Below are 27,757 nucleotides of genomic sequence, written 5' to 3'. Positions count from 1 at the left end.
ATTGGAAAAATAATTAAATGACATAACATTTTTCTTCTACAAGAAATACGGAATTGTTTCTCAAAAATTTCTAATTGAAGTAGGACTTCTCATTTTATAAAGTTTAATAAGGATAATATTTGAGGGATAATATCTTTTCCAACAGAATAAAGTTGAATAGATTATCAGCTTTCTCAGGGTCCCTGGAAATGCATCACGTAACCTCTTTTACTAAAAAGTTCCCCGATGTCGTCATGTGCCATATGTTACTAATGTAACTTCTTGTTATCAAGTAAAACAAAAACAGTTGCAACAAGCGCCCACATTTTAAAATGCATATTCTTAATTCTTGGTGCTGCTAGTATTTGGAAGAATAACATTCTTCAAACATGAACGTACTAGAACATGGCCCTGCATTGGTTTATTGAGTTGATATATTTAATAAGGTTTTAAGGATGGCCAAATTCTATTAAGTGTAAATGTAAACTATTATAAGTAATGTCTAACTAGATATCTTAGAGTAGCAAGTATTGATTTTTACCCCTTTTGTTTACCTTGTTGAAAATCTCTATCCACATAAAGACTTAAAAGATTTTATGATCATTTACAGGATGCTGCAAAAATGTGTTCTAGTTATATCTATACATGCCTAATTTTGAGGCTCTAAGAAGGTAATGGCTCGTTAATATTATTTTGAGTTGGGATACTTTCCATTATTTTTACTTCTTTTCGTTTCATTCTTCTAGGAAGCAAGAGTTGGAGAGTAGTCATCCTCCAAAGCAACCCGGAAAACCGCCGGACCCTGGGCGTTCAGCTCAGCCTGGTCTCAGTAAAAGTAGAACTACAGACACTTTGAAGTCAGAGCAGAAGTCGCCTGGAAGGAGTCCTTCCACTATTAGCTTGAAAGAATCAAAGTCCAGAACTGATTTAAAGGAAGAGCACAAGTCTAGTATGATGCCTGGCTTCCTCTCAGAGGTTAACCCTTTAAGTGCTGTCTCCTCTGTTGTAAATAAATTCAATCCTTTTGATTTGATATCAGACTCTGATGCATCCCAGGAAGAAACTGCCAAGAAACAAAAAGTAGCTCAGAAAGAACAAGGCAAACCTGAAGGAATCGGAAAGCCTCCATCACAAGAGTCACCTAAGCCGGGTCCAAGGCAGCAGGGACCTGTGAGGGTCCCACCACAGCAGGATGGCTCTCCCAAATCAGGATCTTCTCAGCAACCAGAAAAGATGAAATCACAACCTCCAGGGACAGGCAAGCCAATTCAGGGGCTTACCCAGGCGCCTCAGATAGACCAGGCACAGTTGCCACTTCAGAGAGATGCAGCCAGGCCTCAGACTAAACAGTCCGACACTGTAAGGGGAGAATCAGTTAAACCCTCAGTGCAAAGCCCAACCAAACCACCTATTCAGCAAGCAAGTCCTGGAAAACCTCCAGCCCAGCAACCTGGACCTGAAAAAGTTGCCACACCACACCCTGGGTCTGCAAAGCCCTCAGCTCAGCAGCCAGGGCCAACAAAGGCCTTAGCTCAACAGCCAGGGATAGCGAAGCCCCCAGTCCAGCCACCAGGGACAGCAAAGCCTGCTGCTCAGCAGCCTGGGTCCAAGTCTTCAGCTCAGCCTCTTGGGCCTGCGAAGCCTCAAGCTCAACAGGCTGGGTCAGAGAAACTTCCATCTCAGCAGCCAGGGCCAGCAAAGCCCCCAACCCAGCAGCCAGGGCCAGCAAAATCCCAAGCTCACCAACCTGGGCCACAGCCCCCAGCTCAGCCACCTGGGCCTGCAAAAACTCCTTCTCAGCAGGCTGGGCCCACGAAATCTCCGGCTCAGCAGCCTGGGCCAGGAAAAACTCCAGCTCAACCGCCTGGCCCAGCAAAACCCCCTCCTCAGCAGCCTGGCCCAGCAAAACCCCCTCCTCAGCAGCCTGGCCCTGCAAAGCCCCCAACTCAACAGCCTGGTCTGGCCAAGCCCCCTCCTCAACAGCCTGGCTCTGCAAAGCCTTCACCTCAGCAGCCTGGTTCAGCAAAACCCACTCCTCAGCAGCCTGGCCCAGCAAAGCCTTCAGCTCAGCAATCTCCAAAACCAGTAAGCCAAACAGGAGCTGGGAAACCTCTGCATCCTTCGACTTCTCTATCTGCAGCACAGACTCCAGTACAAGGCTTCCCTAAAACCATCTGTCCTCTTTGCAATACCACTGAACTTCTGTTGCATGTTCCAGAAAAGGCCAATTTTAACACATGCACTGAGTGTCACACCACTGTATGTAGCCTCTGTGGTTTTAATCCCAATCCTCATTTAACCGAGGTGAGTGCATTTATTCATTGTGTTCATGCTCTTAAACCAGATCATCATCTTGCACAAATCATGCTTAGTTTATCCTTGGTATCATAGAATGACCTTGTTTTCCTCTCATCCTTTCCTTCCTCCCCTCCTTCCTTCCTCTTTTTCTTCTGTGCTAATTGTAAATTTAAAAAAAGTTAAATATTTTCTCTAAGAATAAGCCCAAAATAATGCCAGATTTTCTGATAAGTTTGGCATATAAAGTAAAAATGAATCAGTTCAAAGATGCTGAGCATTGACTCATTGTACTCTGTCCCGTAAGATCCACACTATTTATTGTGTAGTACACAGTGATATTTATTGTTTAGTATGCAGTGATATTAGTTTAACTCTTAAATTCATACTCCGGCCTACCCAACTTAAGGTACTCTTTACTGGGGTCATATCTGTGCTGGGAAAAAAGCAGACATTGTTTTCGCATTATAAATACAATTTTAATATAAAATTGAAAAAAATTTTCCAAACTGTACATCCCCTTTCCCTGCCAGTGATTTTGATATAGCTGTGAAGGCATGCTTCGCTCATTAGTTGAGAGTCATTTATAACAGTATACGTCAGTTTGTGAAGTGAAGAAGTCATGAGAACAGGTTCACCATCGATGGGTGTCTTCTCAGAAGACCACAGTTTATATCTTCAAGGCTTTTGGTAAGCCTTCCTGACCTATCAAATCATAAAGGGGCCAGTAGTGACACAAATGAGCTCAACATTGTTTACTGTGAGGATAGAAAAGTAATTCTCAAGAAGTCAGTTAATGTTAACCCAGCACTTAAAGGCACTGAATAAAGAAAAAAAAAAAAGATTTTAGTAGGTAGAGATTTGGGGACATTCAGGGAGAAGGGGTAAAAAGCCCAAAACAGCAAAACTCAGAAATTCTCTGGAGTTAAGAAATAACATAGTGAAGATGAGATAATAATATAAGTGAGAATAGAGAAACTAGAAGAATACATTTTTAAAAGAAATCTGGTGGCTCCTACCCAGTGAGAAGGCACAGAAATCACTCTGTCTGGAGGACAGCTGTTAGTGGGCTATGTGTGTATTTTGTCTGCGAACAGCCCAGGAAGGAACTGACAGCAGGCAATGAAGAATTATGTGATTTAAACATCCCTGAGAGAGGAGACTTGTGTACCCTTGTTATAAATGAAATCTATTTTATGATAATAACAGCAATGATGATTATTGGTAGCTGTTATGTTAGTTTGGATACTTACTGTGATGAGAGATTAAAATGATGTAAATTAAACATGTGTTAACTTCTGGTTGTTTTCTGAAGTATCATTTACTCTTCTTATCCAAAAGTCCTCTTAAGTACCTTAGCTTTTCAGATAAGCCATCTTTAATATAACATTGCGATTCATAAGAATATGCTGCATTCAAATTATTGCAGAAATTGGATTATAAGTGGTTTGTTTATATAGTTGTAGCTTTTTAAATTTTGGCAAAGGTATGTTTCTGCTCATACTATATGATGTTGATAGGAATGGATGGTAATGACGACTTCAAACAATAGATGATCATTTCATAAAATGTCATTTTTTTTGGCAATTTATAAAGCAGAGCCATGCAGTTGGACTTTGAAGCCACATATATTGTTAGAATACCTATTTATATGGAAGACATTTTAGTACATGTTTGGAAGGATACAAAGATAACTAAAACATAATGCTGTTCTTCACAAGATCAAAGTGTATTAGGTGAGATAATACATGCAAAGGGAACATAACATGTGGTCAAATGATAAGAGTTCTGAGAGAGATGGACAAATACTCTGGACTTCAGAATAAGAAGAGTCCTTTCCAGTGGGTGAGATTAAGAAAAGTTTCATGGAGAAAATGGCATGTGAGCCATTTTGAGCTGAGGATGGATACTGTTTAAACAGATGAAGGGCACGAAAGGGGGTGATGATTTGGCCCAAAACCTAGAGCCAGAAAAACATAGGGTGTATTTAAGGAATCAGAGGTAAATCTAGGTTGGCTGAAGCGATGGGGGAAAAAATAGGCAGTGAGATTGGAGAGACATCAAAGTCAGATTTTGGCCTTCCACATTTAGCAGGTTGCAGTGAATGTTGTGCTTTATGAAACTTACCTTGATTAATGTAGTGGTACATTGAACCATTCATTCATTCTGCAACTTTGTATCAAATGGCTGTTTTGAAGCATCCGTGAATGCTCTGACAGAATCAGGAATTCATTGGATGTGGTCTTTCTTCCAGGAAATAAAATAGGGGAAAGAAAAGTTGTACATGAGAAAGAAAGAAGTATATATATGAGAAGTAACTTTGTATAAGGCTTTACAGTTGACACAGTTCTTTCTTGTTTTATCAAAATTGAATTTCCAAATAATTCTATGGGCATATATTCTGTTGACTATAGTGTTCAGGTGGTTACTATGGTTACTTTACTTGTTAGGATCATCCTGATTGTAAATAATCAAGCAGAATTCAAACCAAATCTTCTGATTCCAAGTCTATTAACTTAGGGTAGGAACAGAGATAAAGTGCTGTGAGGTCAAAGGAAGAACATATTACTATCACTGGTGGGGGGTGCATGGACATCATAACTATCTTCATGAAAACAGAAGTATTTGGGCTGGAAATGTGAATAATAGGAATTTGGACACTTACAAAAGGAGTTGGGAATGTGGGGGTAGGTGTATCTCACTAGCTCATTAAAGGGAAGGGTTCCTATTATTTATGAGATGAACTTGGGCTAGTCGTTTAAACTTTCTGTAGGAAGGATGCCATTTGAAATATGAATATAATAATGTATTCTCTGCCAAACACATTGGGTTATTGAGATTCTCTGAACATTTGCATGAGAAGGTATTTTTAAATATAATAAATGCTTTTTTTTAAATTGCAATATAATGCAACGTGGGTAAGATTTAACTTTTAAAGTTTATTATCAAATTGTTTTTTTTTTAATACAGATAGATTATCATAAGTTGTTGGATTCCGAGGTAGCGATCAAGAGCCATTTGATTTGTAGTATTAATAATATTACTTTTAACTTTTTTTTTTTTCCCATAAGTAAAAATGTCATCTGAGTTCTGGTAAGAACGCACCTTCCCTATTCCTGTGCACCAATGGCCAGTTCCTCACTCCTGAATTATCAGGGGGACAGAATTGGGAAATTGAGCTCTGTATAGAGGCTGAGAGCTTCTGTTTCAAGAGATAAGACAGATGAAATTTTGGGAATAATCACCACTTCTGAACTCTTCTATATATCCATGAGGAAGTGAACTTCTCTGCATCTTCTGAAGAGGATGTAACACTCTGGGTCTGATTGTCCTCAGATACTCAGATTGAGTGAACAGTGCTTCTATGCAGGACAGAGACAGAGGGCGGGACGTTCTTTAGTGCTTTAATTTACATGGATTTATTTGCAAGTTTGATGTTTATATGCAAGTAACTCAATACTGTTACTTTCGTAGTCTATGGGTTAAATAGAATACTGCTCTCTTATATCAGTTCTTGAAAAGACTAAGAGGATTTCTCTGATATTTTTTGTTACCAACATATCAGAATTATGACTATATTTGCTTAAGAATATCCTGGCTCTTAATGAGTACCAATCAGGGGATGGACGATTGGAGAGGTTTCATGATTCAGACACAAGCTTTAGGGAAAGGGATTTTTACTTCCTTAACTAAATTTGTCAGCTTCTCCTACCCCTGCCCGCCACACACACACACACACACACACACACACACACACACACACACACCCCTCACACCCTTACACAATTCAAATATCTGTGTGAAGAGGATGGTATTTAAACCGTCCACTCTGCTGGCTGTCAAGATGTGTGCTGTTCCAAATAAACCATAAGAATCTACTGGCTCTAAGCCTAGACTTTTGATGCCAAGAGGAGTTTATAGCTATCCCTTCTTGCCAGTCCATTAACAGAATAAATCTCAACAATGCAGGTTCTCTCTTTGGGCTTGCTTTTGGACACAGAAACTGAACATTTGCTTTCTAAATAGCAACTAAAGCGTTTTTTGTTGTTGTTTTTGTTGCTGATTTACTTTATCTCTTTTGATGTATAGCCTGGAGCAAGATTTAGGGAGAGATTTAAAGACTTGTCCCTAAAGTCTAATAATTCTCCTGGCTTTTACCAAATTATGTAATGTTGATAATGAACCAAATGCCAGTGATGAAAGTGGATTTAAGATGTTTTGTGGGGTTTTTTTTTTTTTTGGTCATATTATTTTTGATCATGATGGCTTATATGTCAATCAGTCTCTTGGCTGATACCAGATATTTTATTTAACAAAAACATGGCCATATTTCAGGAGCTAAAAAAACCCCAAAAAACCCAAAAAACCCAAAAAACAAACACACCTAGACTTGCATATAAACTCTCTCCACTTATTAAAAAACAAAACAGAAAGAAATTCTTCAGGTCGGCAAAATGGCCTAACTGGACACCTCTTTTAGGTGGTTGGGCCTGCTGTGTGTTCCATTTCCGGTGAGGGAAACCAGTGGAGAGAATCTGTTAAGAAGAACTGATGATGAGGGTAGAGCTGTGCCCGATGTCAGGAGGCTGGAACCTGTGGAGAAAGAAAATCAGTTAAAACCTTCCTGATGGTGGAGTAGCTGGAAGAATGTTTAGAAAAGGGAACATTCTCTTTTTAGTTGCTTGCTGATGTAGCACAAAGGTCTTGCACCTCTAAGCAAAGACTGCAACATTAACATAACATAAAAAAAAAGAAAGGGAAGACTGGGCAGAGTAAGGGTACCTCTGCTCTCTAAGTCCCACTGCTTAAAAGATTGAACGTATAGTGGTTCCAGAAAATGGGAAAGACCACCAGTAGTCTATAAGTTGGCCTGTTGAATTCCTAGAAGATAGAAAGAAAATGGGAAAAAGATGACAGAAAAAGAGCCAAGGAAACCACTGTACAAGTGGCTTCCTCAGGGAGTCTCTTTGAGCTCTAAGCTAGGAATGAACAAATAAAGAAAGCAGTCATAGGTTGTGGGTAGTGATCAGACAACAAATTAAAGAACTGCAGTAGGAACAAATACAGCCAGTGGACTCTTTCCTAATCTCCAGTGGGAAGACAGTGGGTTAGGGAGAGGCTTTATTTTTCCTTCCCTCTAGCCAAAGCCAGAGCATTCTCCAAATGAAGGGGTGAGATGCCTAATGGCCCCTCATGAGAAAACTAGGGTCTTTGGAGGAGGATTAGAAGTAATGCCTTTCTCACACAAGAGAGTGATTTAAAGGAAAAAACAAACAAAACATTATTCATCTGTAAGTCAACTGCACTGATCCCTACTGTCCTATAAAGCTGTCCTTACTTGGACACTGACCCTCTGCCATCCCGTTTTCCCATTCAAAGGAGAGACTAATGGGGAAGCAGAATGTTCCACAAACACAGAAAAACCTCTTTGATAACCTAGTAAATAATGGAGACATTCTCTGCAAATGACTGGTTTGAAGAACTAGCTTGAAATTTTAGCAATAATACCACACGAAGGACCTAGGTGAACTGGTGAAAAATGAAACAACAAAAACACCTGACCTCACAGGAAAGAGTTCATTCAGGAGATATAAGGCACTTACAAGTTTTTTTCTTACTCTTGAGAAATAAAATTTAAGAGGATATTTCATAAGTAATGACCACATTCAAATTCCAGTGGGTCCACTTGATGGTCTGGAAGAGACCCAGGATTTTTCCAGATTGTAGAACTGAATTAAGACAATTAAAAATTATTCAGCTACTTAGCACTGAAACTGTGTTTCAGGCACCGTTCTAGACTCTGGGCATATTAAGAGTGAACAAAGTAGACAAAAATTCTCCCCTCCTAGAAAGCGTATTCTAGTAAGAGTGACAAATAAAACATATAGTGTGATAGCTGGTAATAAATGTTATGGAGAGAAATGAAGCAGCAGAAGGTCAGAGCATGGACCATGAGGGGAGGGGGTCTAATGGTGGGGTTCCCTCCCATTGAAGGATTAGAGTCTGGGAATTGATGGATAACTTGGGAATCTGGAATTTTTAATCGTGACTAAAAGTCTAATTTGTGTATATAGTCCTAACTAAAGCTTGGGTTTGGGAGTAGTTAAGGAAGGAAAGCATGGGGATGCACCCAGAAATGTGTAGAATTCTGAGATTTCCTCTTCATTACTTCCTATAGTGATGTGGAGGCTGGGGAATGGGTATTTTATTTCCCGTGTGGGGGCTCTTTCTGGATGACTGCCCATAAAGTTGTAAACATTTTGGGGAAGTGGTTATTTATAATTCCGGGAGCTCTGGGGCTCTAAGAGAATTATAAAAATCATGAAGAGTGTACCTAAGAGCCCTAATAGGAGTTCCAGAAAGAAAGAACCCAAATGATGGAGGTAAGCTCTTCAGATTGTTACAGGCCTACCACTGGCCATGCAAGATGAATAAAATGACTGATAGGTACATCTGGAGGAAATACCAGATTTCCAAAGATGAAGAGAGAACCTGAAAGACTTCCATAGAGAATAATGGTATCATCTACAAAGAGATGAGAAATCAAACAGCTACCATGCTCATTATCAACACAGAAGACAGGAGTTAGGGAGTGATTTCTTTAAATACCCAGATACGATGATAAGATGAATTCTGTGCCCACGCAAGATAGCAGGAGAGAGTGTGAGGGCAGCTTAAGAATGAAAGTGTGCATACAAGTTATCACTTCTCTCTCTGTATATGCACATGTGTATATATCTATACATATATCACAATCACTGGAGGAGGTTCTTCTATTTAAATGGAAAATAAAAAGAATGGGATGGAATAGCTGACTCTAGCCCAGAAATGAAGAAAACTAGAAAGACATTAAATCAATGCTTTCCAAAATGTGATTGCATAACCATGGTGGAATGTGAGATGATATTAAATGGTACAGAAATCAAGCTGAAAAAGTTATATCTTATTGCGTGTTAAGATGTATAATTAATGCATTAAATATAATTTCTTGGATATTGCTGAAGACAGTCCTAAAGTAGTGCTAATGTAAGGTTGTCTTGAAAAACTAGCTTTTATAGCAAGGTGAAAATGCATGATGTTTTTATAAATTGAAACTTGGTACTGTAATGGCAACGACTAGAAAAACTCAAAGCATAACTTAACACTGATTGTGAAGAGTAAAGCTTGGTAGCAGAGAGAGAAGATTTTACTTTTAATATACCTTTATGTACTATTTTTTTAAGCTTGTAAATTCACGTTATAATTAACATTTTGAGTAATTTAAAAAATCCTCACTCATCAAATGATTGGTTGAACAATTATATGATGTGACAGAATGGATAAAGAATTTAGATTGTTGATTTGTCACCTTCAGCCTTCTACCTGACATTCTACTGGTTGAAATTACGAGAATTTTGGTTTCTAAATAACGATGATGATTTGAAATGCCTTTATGCCTATGATGGCAAATTTGGTTAGTTTTTAATACATCCTTTATCACAGTCATGTGTGCTTTAACTGACACTGTTTTTATATGAATCCAGTGAAGAGGAATACATTCCCTTGATTCTAAGTATGAGGTTCTTATATTCTAAAGATAAAGGATTTTTTTTTCTCTTCTCCAATAATCCATATGGTATCATTAACAGTATTTAAAACAAGAATACCCTGACTATAAAAAGTAAATTTATCTTCCTTTAAAACAGTTTTCAAATGAATTTGAAGGAATGGAAATACCCAATTAATCATTTAAAAAATCTATGTTATTTTAATATGTTTACAAACGCCATATTTATTTAGCTCTTGTTTTCAACAAGATCCAGTTTGCAACATTTTTCTCATGACTTAGATGTTCCCTGTATAAAATATATATTGCTCATGCTCTACCCATAAGTTTAGTCATTAGAACCAAAGCCTTTTTTTTTTTTTTTTTCACTTTCAGCTTTTAAATGACTAGATGTTTCAGGTGTCTTTCTGCACATCCAGCTTTTAGAATATCTACTAAGGCTCTTGTTACATATTATTGCAACCGGTATGATGATCTACATAGCTCGGTAAGAACAGATGTTCTGCTGTGAAAGCAGATACCTACACCTGAACAAAATCATTTGCTGGATCAGTAAACTTAATACAGTGATGGGTTAATGTGCTCATTGTTCACATCCCTTGAGAAAACATATCTAACACTCACTCCTATTCCATATCTTAATTAGCTTAGATAAAGGTAAGCTCTTACTTACAAATATTTCAAAGATAATCCATTGAAGACAAAAATGTAATTAATCTATTCGAAGTTTGTAATTATTTTCCTTAAAAATGCCGATATCAGGTGCATCAGTAAGGCATCAGATCTGGGGTGTAGTCCTAGCTCTACCCCTCACATATGTATACTCTTGCTGATATTCCTGTGAATTTACTTTGAAGTAGTTCTAGTCATCTTTGATAAGGAAGCAACAACTTTTCTACAGTTTCTTGCCTTTTTCCTCAGTAAAAAGGAGATTGATCTTCCGTTACAGAAAGGAGAGTTCATAGTTTGAACACTATGTGTTTCAGACTGTTCACTAGGCCCTCTATATGCATTTTGCCATTTAATGCTCTTTTAATAAGGGGGTATCCACATTTTGAAGATAAGTAATAGAGTAAAGAAATCAGAATTCATATTGTAAAGCAATTTGAAATCTTAAATGTTTCTTTGTAAATTAATCATCAGATGGCCTTTTGGAAAAGTGGAAACAATGTGTGATTTTAGATTTGGACAATGTGGATACCAGCCCTAGCTCAGCTACTTACCTGTGATTTGGTCAGGTCGTTCTTTTTTTCTGAATATTTAGTTTTCTTATTTATGATATAAAACTCTTCCTAAAGTCAAAATCACATTTGTCAATATAAGTGGAAATGCTTTGAAACTGAAAGTAGTAGATAACATTATTAGTAATCTTCATAAAAATTATGATAGGCAAATAAGGATAGTGCCATCATTGTTAACTCCATTTGTCAATGAGAAAACTGAAGTTAGGGACTTTAGGTGACTTGCATGGTCACAAAATTACTTAGCAGTGAATCTCATACAGGAAACTGGATATGCTGACCCCAAATTCAGCATCTTTTTTTTTTTTTTTATAGGAGACCATGTTGCCTTTAAATAGACCATTTCTTAAATTTCTAGGTTAAAGAAAGTGTGTGTGTATGTGTGTGTGTGTGTGTGTGTGTGTAAATTTTACATATTCTTATAAAGTTAAAAAAATTAACTTTTTATTTTATTTTTGGAACTTAGCGTAAACAAAACCGAGGTCCAAGAACACTGCTTTTATACCTTCCTACTCACTTGCTGAAACCAGAGTTTTATGTTGCTGAATTCTTTTTTGTTCTTTAGGAAAACTGTGAGCTCCTGCTTTGAGCTAGCCACTGTGTTAGATTTTGAAAATACAGACGATGAAGTTGATAATTTTGTTCACTGTCAGGAACAGAACTCAGTCCAAGAGGAGAGGCAGTAATTTAGCAAATGAAGATAGAATTTGTTTGTAAAATAGAATATAATAAATTTTATAGAGAGAGACCTGGACTCACCTGAATATAAAACAACAAACCACTTTTTTTTTCCTCTAATCAAAAATAAAGATTTAAAAAATCAATTGTAAAACATTGGATAGAAATATGGCATTTCTGTCATTTGTTCAGTAAAGTCAGAATTTTCAGTAGAATTCGTGGAACAACTTTTTAGGAACAGATTTCTGTTTATGTAAAACAAAAGAAGTCAGTGACAGGCTTTATTATGTGAACATGTGATTGGGAATTCTGTAAAAATTGGGAAAAATTTCAATATGTGGATTTGTGTGTTTTTAAACTTGACAGAGGAACGTTTAAAAAAATGATCAGAAGGAAATACAGGATAATGAAAAATGTGGATAGGAGCTATGAAAAAAATTGAAAATAATGTAAAGTTGATTAAATGTAATTTTAAAATCCAATTGTCCTTAAAGACATTCTTGGAAATGGGCATATATATAACTATATAAAATTTGAATAAATTTTAAGTGGTTTCCATTCATAGAAAGCTAAAAGTGGCTAAAATCCTCATGCAATTTTGTTTTTATACTAGATTTAATATACTTTAAGCATGTCATATATTTTTTTAAAAAGCATTTTTTTTCCTTTCCAATTCAACATACAAGTGATTATCTTAATTCTAGTTAGCATCTGATTGAATTAAAGATACATAGCTTTCAGCCTACATAATGAGTTCACAAAGTTTAGGTGACCCTTGTATCTTTTCACTAATGGAATTTATTTCTTCAATTTTTAAATGAAAAATAGAGGACAGTTCAATAAGCTCTTTGCATACACAGCCTAATTGGAACTCTTGGATCGCAGGCTACAAAATTGTGTGATAGCTCAAGGTGTGTGTTAACATTCAAGGCATCAAATTTGGAATTCGCTGTATGAGAAGCAGCTCAGACGTGTTAATGCATAGTGTATCTAAGTTAAGCTTACTGATTTGGGATCCTCCTCTCTGTGTGTGGCTGTAATAGAGTACAAATATATTTTCATGTGTGTATATGTATAGTAATCATATTTTTTAATTCTGCTTCGGCGAAAGTGGTTTTCTGGGTTTGGACTGCATTGACAAACATTAAACTATGCTTTTATCATTTGATCCTATTTTTTGAGGATTTACACATGTTATTGCCAGTATTTGGTAAACATCGTTACACTTTAGGAGGGAAAAAGTTCAGTGTACATTTCACGAGATTTGTTAATGGTTGCCGAAATATGCAGCAGAAATTATAATCCACACACTTTCAGAGAGATGTATCCATCCAACTTCTGGATGGATTGTTTAAAATAAAACTGTTGCACCCAGTTGCTAAGCATGTCATCACAGTCCTGAGAAATGCTAATGTCCTGTTTTTAGCCAAAATAAATTGCGCATTAATATGCATAGCTAAAGATGTCGACTACAGTGAGCCATCTGCAGCCAGACTGCTGTCAGTGAGTAGTTGCCTCTGTGGAGGTCATGTGGCTTGGGCCATCCTTGAAGAGCAGAAAACAGTCTGTTTTCAGGCGATAGCTTGGTCTCCTCTTTGTAATATGATACATTATGTGATTATGTAATGTATGCTATGTAATTATATTTTCTATGACATTCAAAATAATATAAATAATATAACATTTAAAAACATATTCCGTAAATATTTGAAGATAATTTGACGAAAAATAGGACAAAAGTTCAGAATAATTCATGAGAAGTCGGTGTTGCTTTTGAGTCCATGTGAGGAGAGAAGGGAAGAAGAAATAATTAGAAAAGAATTTAAAGCAATGTCTGAGTCATGTTGTGGTTCAAACTGCTAGGAAGAGTTAGGAAGCGGCAGACCTGGAAATGTGAAGCGGTAAAGGAGGAAATTCAATGTGGACCCCAAAGATGGGTAGCATTCTGGTAAATGGAGGAGGAATACACAATGGGCTGTGCCTTGTGACTCACATATGGGAGAATGAGGGTACTGCCATGATGAAGTAAATGGGGCCTGTAGATGTCACGGTTTGCAGAAAAGTTTAGTTGTTTTGCTTTCAGAAGGAAGAACCCAACAGGCTTTATTATGTAGGGATGGGCGGGATGAAAGCATGACTGAAGAAAATTTATTCAGCAGCTAATGTGAATGGTATGAACACCAGCAAATATAAATTCCGAACACTGTGTTATTCTTTTGATGTTCCATTATTCCAAGTACTATGCTGTGTTGAGCAGAGATTCCATTATAAATCTTATGTAGATTTTGTGTTTAAAAATTTCCAGTTTGGAGTGCACTGAAGGGTGGATTATAGTCATTAGGCCTTCTGGACTTTTTTTTTTTTTTTTTTTGAGAAATTTCCATTCTGTTTTGAAGCTGAATAACAGTTGTGAGCAAGAATATGCTTTAATTCTAGAACCCTAACATTTGCCAACTCACCTCAATGCTTAGATGTGTCGAGTTAATTATCTTAAATTATTACTGAAGACACACTCTTAAAATTCAGAATATAATTTTTTAGTGATCAGTAGTAATCAATCAAAAGTTTGGGTAACTTTTTTTGACAGTGGCAACATTAATTGAAACTCTGTGTGTGAAGCTCACAACCTTGAGTGGTACCTTTGAGACATCTAAATGATACATTCATGATTATCCATCAAAGTCCTTAGCCAATGAATTTGTATTACTGTATGTCACAGCTCAGATAAATAACAAAGGTCCAGCAAAATGGAATCCAGAGGATTGGATTAAGCAGGGAGGTATGTTATAGTAATTATATTATAGGTCTGCCTTAGAATACATAGTGACCGGAGAATGAGCAGAAATCCTGGCTAACCAGTGTCTTATCCCATTTGTGTAGCATATCAACTTAGAAGAGTGAATGAACAACTTTATGTGTTTCTTTTGTTCCTTTCCAAAGAACTCATTGAATTACAGTAGCTCATTAAACAGTTGTGTCTCCAGACCTTGAGTTCCATTTAGGCACTCTCTGTAAGTAAGGCTATGGATGGGGAAAGCAAAAGATGACGGTTTTTCCTTTTGTTACATCAACTCTAGAATTTAGGAATAGGGAAGCATGACATATTTTTCTAATAAAGTTGGATTCTTTCATTTTAATGTGTATATGTTGAAGATAAGACTTCTTCCTGGACACATTGATACAGTTGTGAGATTCCCTGGTATTCTTTCTTGAATTTTCCCCATCATTTATCAGGTGGATATGGATGATTATAGTGTAATGTTAGGGAATAAGTGCTAGTTATTATTATTTTTTTTAAGATTTTTCCTTATTTGGGAGAGAGAGTAGTACGTGTACACATGAGAGTGAGAGGATAGAGCGCATGAGCAGGGGGTAGGGAGCAGAGGCAAAGGGAGAAGCAGACTCCCCACTGAGCAGGGAGGCCGACACAGCGCTCAATCCCAGGACACTGGGATCATGACCTGAGTCGAAGGTAGGTGCTTAACCAACTGACCTACCCAGGTGCCCCGATAAGTGCTAGTTATGGGAAATTGTTTACAAAATATTGGTAGAAGCCTTCTTCTGTGAGTCCACCTTGGCCTTGGATATTGTTTGACCTCTGTGGTATGGGGAGGAGGTAATAAGGACTAAAATCTTCTGAGATCCTCGTTCATGGCTATGGTGGAATGAAGACCCAATCATGTAGAAATAGGAGAACCAACTGTATTACAGACATGGGTACCAAATGGAACTGGAAGGAAGTATCTGAGGCAGTGATGGTAATAAATTCAGGTTCATTTCTGCTCAGACTTAGAAATAAGTGTTTAATCTTGGAAGTGAAACAAGGCAGTTACTGCCTCAAGGTGGGGAAGATATGTATGGTTAGCAGGTAAGGTGATTATGAGGGACTCTCTGGGTTTGACTCAAAATGGCGATAGGTTGTCCATGGCATGCAACCAGAAAATGAAGGCAGCAGCATGTCCTACAAACTGTGTAAACAGTGGGAATTAGCAGAGTGAACCCAGGAAAGCTGTAGTTTGAAGAGCACAAACATTTTCAGTTAATTTATTTAATTCAAACCAGCTCAAACACTGTGGGCCTCTGTCATGCTTAAAGTGTTCGTTAGACCCCAGGGCGTCAGTGGAAAGACTACTACCAGGAAGTCCTTCCCATTTGTTGCTTACTGTCTTTTGCGGGATATAGACCCGAAAATAGAAGGATGATATAAGTACTAGCATTTTATATTTCAAAATTATATATTTTGAAGTCGTTACAAAAGATTAAATTCATTTCACAATTCTGGGAGAGGCATTGAGGTGCAAGGGGAAGTAAGTTAGAGTCAGCCCCTTCTGTGGTTGGTGGTTTTACATGGGGGGTCTTTTTGTGAGGTTGTAAAGTATCTGGACAATGACGGAAGCCAAGTGAGGGACATGGGCTTTAGAAATGTGAAAAGATGAACAGGAAATAACCTTTCACAAGCAGCACAGACATACTTGAATAAATGGGAATGCAGTGAAGATACCACAGTATTTCTAACTCGGATGACTGAGAGGGCAAAGGCTCTGTTACCACTCTTTACTCTCCCTGCTTGCTTTGTGGGAGACAGGGTGGTTCCTGATGCTGGGGCGGCTCGTGGACTTTTTCATTTTCTCAGTGTGTAGGAAGTTTGCTTTTGTTTTTGTTTTTCAGTTGAATCAGGGACTTGGAAATGCTTCTGTTTTCAGTGCTAGATTTTTTTTTTTTTAAGATTTTGTTTTTGTTTTATTTGACAGAGAGAGAGACAGCGAGAGAGGCAACACAAGCAGGGGGAGTGGGAGAGGGAGAAGCAGGCTCCCTGCAGAGCAGGGAGCCCGATGTGGAGCTCAATCCCAGGACCCTGGGATCATGACCTGAGCTGAAGGCAGAAGCTTAATGACTGAGCCACCCAGGTGCCCCTAAATTTCTCGTTTAGTTATGTAGAGCTCCCAGAAATTTTGGTATTCATTTTTTTTTTTAAAGATTTTATTTATTTATTTGACAGACACAGCAAGAGAGGGACCACGAGCAAGGGGAGTGGGAGAGGGAGAAGCCTGCTTCCTGCCGAGCAGGGAGCCCGATGTGGGGCTCGATCCCAGGACTCTGGGATCATGACCTGAGGCGAAGGCAGTCGCTTGATGACTGAGCCACCCAGGCGCCCCCAGGGTTAGATTTTTAAGCACTGAGATAAAAATCATTTCTAGTTTCAATGGATTTGGCCAGTAGAATTAAATATAAAAGGAGGCTCTTTCTAAAAAAAAAAATCCTAAGAGGATAAAAAGCTTTTCATATTGTGATTGCTACAATGATTTTAGCCCGTGTTCAACAGTGAGGAGGAACATTGAGGGGTCAAAATGTCTTTTATGTGTTGTTTATCAACATGAAGAAAAGGTGGTCATTAAAAGGACAAAAGATGGGGCAGTGGAGTCTGTTAAAAAAAAAAGGGTGTATTAAGAGAAAAGCAGAATTCTCCTCTATGAAGAGGCAGTGACTTGGGTTTTCTACCTCTCTTCCCAACTCTCCCTTGCGTCTTTATGTGGAAACAAGAGTCCTATACATTTATAAAGTACAAGGAGATATTTGATTTGGGAATAAGAGCAATATAGAATGTATTTCCCAGTTAATTATGCATTTGATATGCTCTGGTAGTGTTCTCATTTTACAGTAGTTTCCAAGTGGAATAAGAGCCTACATGCTAGCTACGCATGAAGCTCCAAAGTTCATGTTGCAGAGAGACTTACAGTTTTGCGGATAAAACCTGATGAATCCAAGAAAGTGTTCAGTGGAGAGGGTGGGAGGAAGTTTCCAGGCAGGAAGAAAGGAAAAAAGTAGTCATCACAGTAGCATCAGATACTTATTACATATCTATAAAAACCTTCAAGTTATATGTTAACTTGTTTCTTATCTGACTTTTCTACTATAATGTAGTCTCCAGGAGGATGGAGATTTTTGTCTCTTTTTTTCAGTGCTATGTGCCAAGTAGAAGTTGCTCAATAAATACTTCAATAAGAAATGAATAGGTGGCTCGGGTACCTGGGTGGCTCAGTTGGTTAAGAGTCAGACTCTTGATTTCGGCTCAGGTCATGGTCTTAGAGTCATGAGATTGAGTTCTACATCTGGCTCTGTGCTCAGCGGAGAGTCTGCTTGAGATTCTCTCTCTCCCTCTTCCTCTGCCCCTCCCCTCCATGTTCTCTCTCTCTCTCTCAAATAAATAAATCTTAAAAAAAAAAAAAAAGTAATGAAATGGGGGTGCCTGGCTGGCTCAGTTGGTGGAACATGAGACTTGATCTTGCTTGAGTTGTGAGTTCAAGCCCCATATTGGGTGTGGAGCTTACTTAAAAACAAAACAAAAAAAATTTAAAAAGGAATAGGAGAATGAATTTTGCATCTGCTTTGGTTATAACACTCGTCAAAAAGATTAGGAGCAATTAACTATAATGCAAGTCACTAACCCTAGGGGTTTATAATTTAATGTGGTTAATGTAGGTGCACATCTCATAATGTTTTACAGGGAAAAAAAATCAGTGACAAAGCATAGGTAAAGAATAATGCTTTTAATTATATTTTTTTGTCTGTATGATTATGAGGTGTTGTGGTATCATTTAAGGCTGTGGAAAAAGACAAATGAGAAAAAATGAACAGTAGAACAGCAGAAGTGACATTGACAGTAGGGGAGATGGTTGAGTAGGTAAAAGTGTATTTATGGAGGAGTTTCTGTCCATCAAGAAGGGGGTAAAGTAGAGTGAAAGTTTTCTTACATTTTAGCTCACCTTTCGTCAGGGTACTGGCATAAGTAGCAATTGCTTATGTTTTGGGATTCAAATATTTATATGTATAAAAAGTTATTTTGTGAAATGCTTCAAACATACAGAAAAGTAAAGATAAAAATATTACAAGTACATAGATTCTCAACCCCCATACTGAAAGCAAATGTAATGAACACCCAAGTACTTTCCACCCATTTTTAACAAATGTTTTAATTTTACTTGGTTTCACATTTTTAAACAGAAATAAAACATGTTAGAGTTGACAATCTCTTTAACCTTCTCCAAACAAAAGTTTGCTTTCCATGAGGTTGCAAAATAAGCCCTTTTATACCAGTGCATGAGTTTAAATGATTCAGTGTGCTTTTTTACTTTAAAACCATTTTAATGATTAAGAAAATAGTTCAATAAAGTTTCTCTTTCTTACTAAAAAAGCTTAACAGTATACCCTGTTAAATGACAAAAGTTTTTAAGAGTTTAGGAAAGGTTATTTCAATTTCTTTTTTTTTTTTTAAAGATTTTATTTATTTATTTGAGAGAGAGAGAGAATGAGAGATAGAAAGCACGAGAGGGAAGAGGGTCAGAGGGAGAAGCAGACTCCCTGCTGAGCAGGGAGCCCGATGCGGGACTCGATCCGGGGACTCCCGGATCATGACCTGAGCCGAAGGCAGTCGCTTAACCAACTGAGCCACCCAGGCGCCCCTTCAATTTCTTTTCAAAAGGAAATTGCTTGCAAATAAGGAACATGTTTTTTGCCAGCCTAATACTTCATACTTTTGTACTGTGGAAGGCTTTTCTGGTACCTCTGTTCCACATATTTAGTTTTTCACCCTTAGACTTCTGTACCTAGAACCTCAGTGCTAAACTGGTAACACTGGTTGTTTTGGGTGGAGAAGATTGCATCATATAGAATTTGACGTTCTAAATTACTTTGGGAATATTTAAAATTTTGTATAATCTCATTATTTTGGAATTGAAAAAGGTAAATGTTAAACTTAGGTATTTTTATTTATTTATTTTTTAATTTAAACTCAGTTAGCCAACATATGGTACATCATTAGTTTTTGATGTAGTGTTCAAGTGCTCGTTCCATCACATGCCCTCCTTAATGCCCATCACCCAGTTACCCCATCCTCCTACCCACCTCCCTTTCAACAACCCTCGGTTTGTTTCCCAGAGTCAAGAGTCTCTCATGGTTTGTCTCCCTCTCTGATTTCTTCCCATTCAGTTTTCCCTCCTTTCCCCTGTGATCCTCTGTGCTATTCCTTGTGGATTCCTATTCCACATATCATATGGACATATTATATGGTCAGTTGTCCATATCATATGGACAATTATCATATGGTTAATTGTCTGATTGACTTATGCTAAACATAGGTGCTTTTAAATTATGTTCTAAAATAAGTATCAAATTCAGCATCTCCTTTTTATATTGATGCAGGATGAAATGAGCAGATGCACTTACTCCTATACCTGTGTTTATGTGATGTATATCTCACATCTGTACATATCTCGCCAGTTGAATAAGTGTATCGCTTACTTATATTGCTCTTTCTAGTATATTCATGAAATTATGAGGAAAAAAATATTTCCTCTGTTAAATCACACTATTATTTATGATAATTTGAAGAGATGCCAATCACACTATTATTTATGATAATTTGAAGAGATGCCATTGTTTTTTTCTTTATTTTCTTAACAGAGAATGTTCTCTTTCTAACCCATTATGGTTAGCAGTTTTTGTTTTCACTCATTTGATTATGTTGCCTCAGAGGGGAAAGTAATGCTCTGCTAATTTAAGAAATTAGCAGTGTGTTAATAATCTGACAGGCGTACACTGGGTTGTGTAACTAAAAATTGTATATGAGCCATCAATAGAGAAAATACCTAATGTAAGTAATTTGTAGAATCTAATATGTTATAATTCATCTTTTTATGATACAGTGTTTCCTATTTCTGAGGGTACAAACTTTCAGTAAATCAGGGGCAAAGAACAAAATTTTAGGGACGCCTGGGTGGCTCAGTTGGTTAAGTGATTGCTTTTGGCTCAGGTCATGATCTCGGTGTCCTGGGATCGAGCCCCGCATTGGGCTCCCTGCTCAGCGGGGAGTCTGCTTCTCCGTCTCCCTCTGCTGCTCCCCCTGCTTGTGCTCTCTCATTCTCCCTCTCTCTCAAATAAATAAATCTTTAAAAAAAAAAAAATAACATTAGGAAAAAAATACAACTTTATGTTCTTTTTTTAATTTTCCTTAAAGTATAGAGTGCCTAATTCTCTGAGGTTCATTAATTATATTTCAGTGTAATTAACATTATAATATTTTAATATAAATTAAGTAAATCATTTGGGATCTATATATTATGTTTCAAATGAGGAGCCACATAGCTTCAAATGGTACCATGCCTTTTTAAATTTATGTTTTTGTGTCTTTACATTGTTAGTGTCTCTGACCATTATTTCGTATTATTTCTAGATAAAAGAGTGGCTCTGTTTAAACTGTCAGATGAAAAGAGCTCTAGGCGGTGATCTGGCTCCAGTCCCATCATTCCCTCAGCCCAAACCGAAGACTGCCCCCGTTACTCCTGTATCTGCAGTGAGCAAACCATCCCCACAGCCACAGCCGACTTCTCCAAAGAAGGATACTGTACCCAAACAGGATATCTCAAAGGCCCCCGAGTCTAGGAAGGCCCCACCACTAGTGAAACAACCAACCATTCACGGGTCTCCCCCACTGGCAGCCAAGCAGCCTCCTGTGGCCGAGTCCTCCTCTAAGCCTGCCCCTCCCAAAGAGCCTTCAGTCCCGTCTGAGCAGGCCAAGGTCCCCATGGCTGAGGATAAACCAAAGCCGCCCAAGACGGTGAAACCAGCCACAGATATTGTGTCTTCATCGTCGATAGCAGCAAAACCTGATATTCCAAGCTCCAAAGTACAGTCAGAGGATCAAGAGAGAATAGCCCCTCCTCTAAAAACAGACGCTGCCAAACCCTCACAGAGTTTTCCACCAACAGGAGAAAAAGTCACCCCCATCGATTCTAAAGTCATACCCCGACCTGCATCCGATTCAAAAATTATTTCACATCCTGGGCCTAGTTCAGAGAGCAAAGGTCAAAAGCAAGTTGATCCAGTTGAAAAGAGGGAAGAACCCAAGAAAGCACAAACCAAAATGAGTCCTAAGCCAGATGCCAAGCCGATGCCAAAGGGGTCACCTCTGCCCCCAGGCTCACGACCTACCACTGGCCAAACTGCCCCCACATCTCAGCAGCCCCCAAAGCCTCAGGAGCAGTCAAGACGCTTCAGTCTGAATCTGGGAAGTATTACTGATGCCCCCAAATCACAGCCCACGACGCCTCAAGAAACTGTGACTGGAAAACTCTTTGGGTTTGGAGCATCAATCTTCAGCCAGGCATCAAATTTAATCTCCACAGCAGGCCAGCCTGGGTCTCAGTCTCAGAGTGGGCCTGGGGCCCCAACAAAACAAGGCCCTCCTCCTCCACAGCCACCTCCTCAGGGGCCACCCAAATCCACAGGTCAGGTGCCACTAGCACCTGCAAAGGTTATCCCTGTGAAAAAAGAAACAAAAGCTCCAGTGGCTGAAAAATTAGAGCCTAAAGCTGAAGAAGTTCCAACCATAAAAAGAACAGAAACAGAAAAGAAACCTCTGCCTGTTAAGGATAGCAAAGCTTCAGCAGCGGAGCCTCAGAAGGCTGTCCTTCACCCCAAGTTGGAGAAAACCCCCAAACCAGAATCGACCTGTCCTCTCTGCAAAACTGAACTCAACGTAGGTTCTCAGGATCCTCCTAACTTCAATACTTGCACTGAATGCAAGAATCAAGTGTGTAATCTCTGTGGATTTAACCCTACACCGCACTTGACTGAGGTAAGCAGTTTATATCTTACTTATGGATGTGAGTATATCATGTTTATTCTGAATTATTTTGGTAGCCAAAATTCTGAGCAAAAATATCCCCCAAAACACACAAAAAAAACATTTCTAGTAAAGAAGACATATCAATATTGATGGCATAGTTCAATTACTTATTACAGGCTTAATTTCTTTTTAAAAGTTCATGTAATTATATTTTTCTGGGTTATGCACCAGAATTAAGAAGATGAAATAAGCTGACAGTTTAAAGTAACAATTATCCCAATCCTTTGTGAATTAAAGACCTGTAGCTTTGGAGTACTGCGTGGTTTTCACTTACTAAGGGCAAGTAAGAGTTGTAATTTACCGTTCCCATGGTCTTCAATCCTTCCTGCCTCCACTACCTTAGAGAAAGTGTTAGTTGCTTACAGATCCATAAATAACATGAGATCTGTTATTTTACAAAAATTAAGAACTTAGTGCAAGTCAATAATATTGCCTGCTAGAAAATAGTGGTTCAGACTCATTAGGTCTAGACTTCTTATAATTCTCCTTGAGCTATTGTCTGCCATAAATATAATAGAATACTTTAATAAGAAATGTGCAAAGAAAACAAAAAACAAAAACAGATACATGGGTTTCAGTGACCGATGTCAAGGAACTTTGTTTTAAAAAAACTTTTTTAATGGGATGATGAGACATTTTTCCCACAATGTAAATGACCAAAATGCAGACAGTCAAATTTCTACCTAACAGAGATATTAAAGAATGAATGTAAACATTACTCATGTGTTGGGGCTGTTAGAATATTTAGATCTTGGGAAACTGAGGGGTTAAATGATTGTTGCTTTCTTAGAGGCTTAATAAACATTTTGGGATTGAATTTTAAATAATTATTCATTGTTTTTACACAAATCAGAAATACTTAAGGATTATTTTATTCCACTCTCTTTGATTTTATAATTCATTGGAATGGAAAAATTGAACAGATTTTAGCAATTATACAGAAGAAGCTTTAGAGATTCTTGGTGTGTTTTTGATTTAATTTTTTTTAAAGAATAGACTGTATACATTTTTTATTTTTTACTTTTAAAAGACATTAGGTTGCTTTGACATAATTAGCATCATGTGAAAGTATTGTTTCTACAGACTTAAGCAGAATTTTATCCTCTTTATCTGTGATGAATAGAGTTAGCTGAGATTCATTTTAAAGGCAGATAAAATTTGGTTTCCCTCAGCACGTCATGAGGGGCAACCACTATAATTATTACTTACAGTGGTTTGGATTCACTACAAAAGCAAAACAAAAAGCAAACCTTAAATTTCTCCCATATATTTAGAAGAGTTGCTTTTGGTTGTGTATTCATGAAGCAGAAAATTTTTATTTTACCAATACAATTGAATTTATTTCATAGACTTAAAAAATTGTACCCTTTAATGAGGAGCTGATGGTGTCAACACAGTACAGTTTAAAGAGTTATAAAACAAACTGCATCACTAAAAGCAAAACCTAATGTCTCCATTTAAAATGTATTTTGGGCACACTAAAAAAAAAATGTAGAGTTGAGGGAGGATTGTGTGTGTGTGTGTGTGTGTGTGTACATGTGTATATGTATATATTTGGACCATAGTGATTACGAGAATCCACTCAGTGTTTGGAGGTATGAAATGAGAGCCCTTGGGTAGAAAGACAATGAAGTTTTCAGGAAAATCTTTGGTTTTCTTTGTGTTGGTAAAATTTTATTTTTTTGTCGGGGGTGCTAATTTGGAAAGGAGATTTCTTGAATAAAGCACAGAATTACCTAGGCCATGTGTGAAATTTCAGTAATTTGAAAATATAAGTGGTCTCAAGTATTCAGGTGGTTTAGGCGAAATCCTATTTTAAATATGATCACTGGGATCACTGTTACTGTTCAGAGTATTTTGCTGTGTGGTAATTTATTTGAATTTGAAAGATGTTTCAGAGAAGAAGAAAAATTGATGTAACAAAAGAAGTTGGCTAATGTTCCTGGTGTAACTTAACTGTGCTAATCCATGTGAAGTTTTCAGTTAGTAGAAGGCCTTAAGTGCCCTCCAGCCTTTAGGTAAAGTCGTTGGCTGACCTGGTATCAAAGGAGTGAATGATGTTGGTTGAGTGATTTGGTGTTCAAATATTCCTCGTATTATTACCCCAAAGGACTTGGGAGGAGTGGCAGAAGGAGTTAGTTGAAAAGAAAGGCACATTGTGTTTGTATGTGTGTGTGTGCATACATACACATACATTTCTAGAAAATTTTAAATACGATTTATAGGCTTAATTTGTGCTGCTCTGTCAGAGTTATTACTCTAATCTCTCCTCATTTCCTTCAGTCAGGAGCGATTAGAGAAGCATCTTCTCCCTGATCCTTGCTTTATTTCTATGCTTTCTCCATTCTGCTTGTGATATTTATTTCTTGTTAACCTCATATTTTCTGCTCTTTCCTTCTAGTTTTAGGGGGCACATTCTGAAAATACTCAGACTTTATACCTGCAATGCAAAGAAGTGGTATTTCTAAGAAAGGAACCAACTATTTCCATTTATTATCCTAATAAAGCACATTTACCTTTATATGATAAGCCTCTGCTTCTACTCTACCTCATCACTGTGAGGCAGGTCTTCTTTTCCTGTGGGTACCACTCTGCCTTCCCCTTTTGCTGTTCTGTTCGTTTGGTGGCGAGAAGAGCTGGTTATAGTTAGTCATGGGTTAGGGAGCTGTAGAGAGTACCCCCCTGCCCCCCCCCAGTAATCAAACACACCTGTCTCTTTGGTGGCTTCCTGTTTCTCATACACAGCATCCCCCACAACACCTGAGCTGTGCCAAGGGTTGCCTGTGGGGCCCTGGGGTGTAGCCAGGCTTCAGCCTAAGAAGGTTTAACTGTTTGATGCCAAGTTCGTATAAATGGCATCGTGATCCAGTAGCCTCTGATAGCAAGGAAGAAGTCTCTTAGGCTTTAACTTTTGCCAACTCAGGGAATATCTTATCTTAGAAAGAGTTTTAAAAGCAGCAGCAGGACTTTCTGAAAGAGCTGATCTTAGAGAATTTGGAAGCATCCTGAGAAAAACAGCCTAAGTTGACAATCAGTTTACCTAGTGAATTTAATAATTCTGGTTCAGTTCAAATGCGAAAAGGACTCAAAGTTACTCATAGTGGGTGATGATGTTATTGTTTTTACTGTACCTTTCAAAAGTAATTTTTTACTATGGGAATAAAACTTAAAACCACGTTTCCTCATGTTTCAGGAAGTTCCAGGGTCATAATTTTGCTTCCTTAGTAAGATAATGACGCAGGGCCTGAGTGATACAGGAATAGCTAGCATATATTTGTCACTAGGCAACAGATGGGCCTTTTGAGCCAATTAAGACCCAGTGGTGTAACCGGGATCCCTTCAGATCTTTGCTCTCTAGCTGTGGTGGCTTCTGCCTTCTCTGTCACACACTCAAGGGAAGCCTCGTGGGCATGTGCTGGATTTCTTAGTTTGGCAAACACATATCTTGCTTTTACTTGAAAAATCATTACTTAATACTTTAAAAATCATATGCCCAATACTAAAAAGCAATTAAGTATGCACACACACAGATTAAAAACCGAAAGAATGATAAAAAATCAGTAAGTAGAAAATAATTCTACCAGTAATTATTTTCAAAATAATGACGTAATGGAGATATGCATTCTGTGTGAATATTTCTGACATGCATGGCTGAGAGGGACACTGATAGCACTTTTTAGCTTACGTGAGAAAGTTGACAAGTTCATGGGTTGAAACAAAATTTTTGCTTCTTAATTTTTAGGAAATTTTGATGTGTTGCTTTTTTATTTAAGTGATACTTAGTCAGAAAATCCAAATGTGGATTTATTTATTTATTAGTAATTAATTTTTTATGTTATGTTAATCACCATACATGACGTCATTAGTTTTTGATGTAGTGTTGCATGATTCATTGTTTGCATATAACACCCACTGCTCCATGCACAACGTGCCCTCTTAGCCTGGTGATGGGTACCAAATGTGGATTTAAAATAAACTTTTGTTTAAACAAATTCAAACAAAGTAATTTCTCCATTAGTCTTTTCTTCTATGGGTTTTTACATGGTTACTATTCTATTCTCTCTGGTAGTTCTGTATTCCAGTCTTAACATGTGATTATATAATATTTCCTCACATGACTAAAGACTTCGTACATATTATTAAAAATGATTATTACTTAATTATTTTGATATATGGATATGTTTTTTCATGCACATTCTTCTCACATTGGGGATTTAGGCTGTTCCATTTTTTTCATTATAAATAAGATGAATATTTTTGGACTAAATATTTTGTATTTTTAACTGTTTCCCAAGGAAAGTTTACTAGTACTCATGTTACTGAATCAAGGAACAAGGACCCTGAAGTATCAGATTCTCTTTGGAGATGTGATAGCATTTGACATCTCCACCGCTGGAGTTTATATTCTGGCCAACTTCTCACACCTGCTGCTATTTCTCTAGAGATGCATTGTCTGATAAGATAGTCTCTGGACAGATGTGGCTAATGAGTACTGTGGCTAACTCAAATTAAGATTATCTTAAGTGCAAAAAAAAAAACATTTATTTAAAAAACTCTATGAAAAAAATGTAAAATATCTCCCTGATAATTTTATGTTGATTACTGTTATGTAAGGCTTTCCATCCTAAATACTGCTGTTACTACTACCTTTTCATCATGTGACTCTGGGATTCCCTATGTCCATGCATTGTGATATACTGCGGTGTAGGATATATTTTTTTTCTCTCTATACAGTATTATTAGATTTATCACTCTCTGATTATGTTTTGCAGAGCAAAACATAATTTTCCTTATGTTGCACAAGATAGCTGGTTTGTTTTGCATGCTGTACTGAGCAGATAGTTCTTAGGGCTCTCATCATCAAGAGACACATCAACTAATGCCTGGTCTGATCTGGCCCAAGGATCAATGTTCTCAGGTGTTGCTAACCGTCATTAAGAAATAGCTGTACTATTGAAAAAACAAACAAACAAAAAATATCTGTACTATTGACTGGCATAATGTGGCCATGCCAGTCTTCAAGCAGGACATCTTCTCTACTGATCCCTCTGGTTCCAAGTGTTTTCTCTCTCACTTCTTTTCAGAACTTTTATGTCTATTTATATTCTTCAGTATTTGGGTCAGTTACTACTAGGAAACTCAGCAGTACAGAATATTAGAACTTACATCATTTGGTCCACTATTTTCTCCCTTTACTTTCTTGATGACCATTTATTTTACTCTTAAAACTCTATCCCAGTAATTAGGCGCCTGGGTGGCTCAGTTGGTTAGGCTGCCGACTCTTGATTTTGGCTCAGGTCATGATCTTGGGATCCTGGGATTGAGCCCCACATT

At 37.6% G+C, this 27,757-nt stretch overlaps 1 protein-coding gene across 5 annotated transcripts in view; it reads left to right on the top strand.

The window, feature by feature from the left end:
* PCLO (piccolo presynaptic cytomatrix protein) overlaps nucleotides 1-27,757 on the top strand; it is a 391,109-nt gene that overhangs the window by 5,808 nt on the left and 357,544 nt on the right. For all 5 annotated transcript variants that reach the window (XM_073898726.1, XM_073898725.1, XM_025872800.2 and 2 more), the window contains exons 2-3: nucleotides 726-2,283; nucleotides 20,969-22,372. In XM_073898726.1, the coding sequence (XP_073754827.1) occupies nucleotides 726-2,283; nucleotides 20,969-22,372 (2,962 nt within the window). The remainder of the gene's footprint in view (nucleotides 1-725; nucleotides 2,284-20,968; nucleotides 22,373-27,757) is intronic.

This window comes from Callorhinus ursinus, unplaced genomic scaffold, assembly GCF_003265705.2.
Source record: "Callorhinus ursinus isolate GAN/ISIS: 27379988/994484 unplaced genomic scaffold, GSC_fseal_2.0 scaffold12, whole genome shotgun sequence".
Classification (NCBI taxonomy): domain Eukaryota; kingdom Metazoa; phylum Chordata; class Mammalia; order Carnivora; family Otariidae; genus Callorhinus; species Callorhinus ursinus.
The sequence above is the reverse complement of the archived record's forward strand: the minus strand, read 5'-3'. Positions and strand labels throughout refer to the sequence as shown.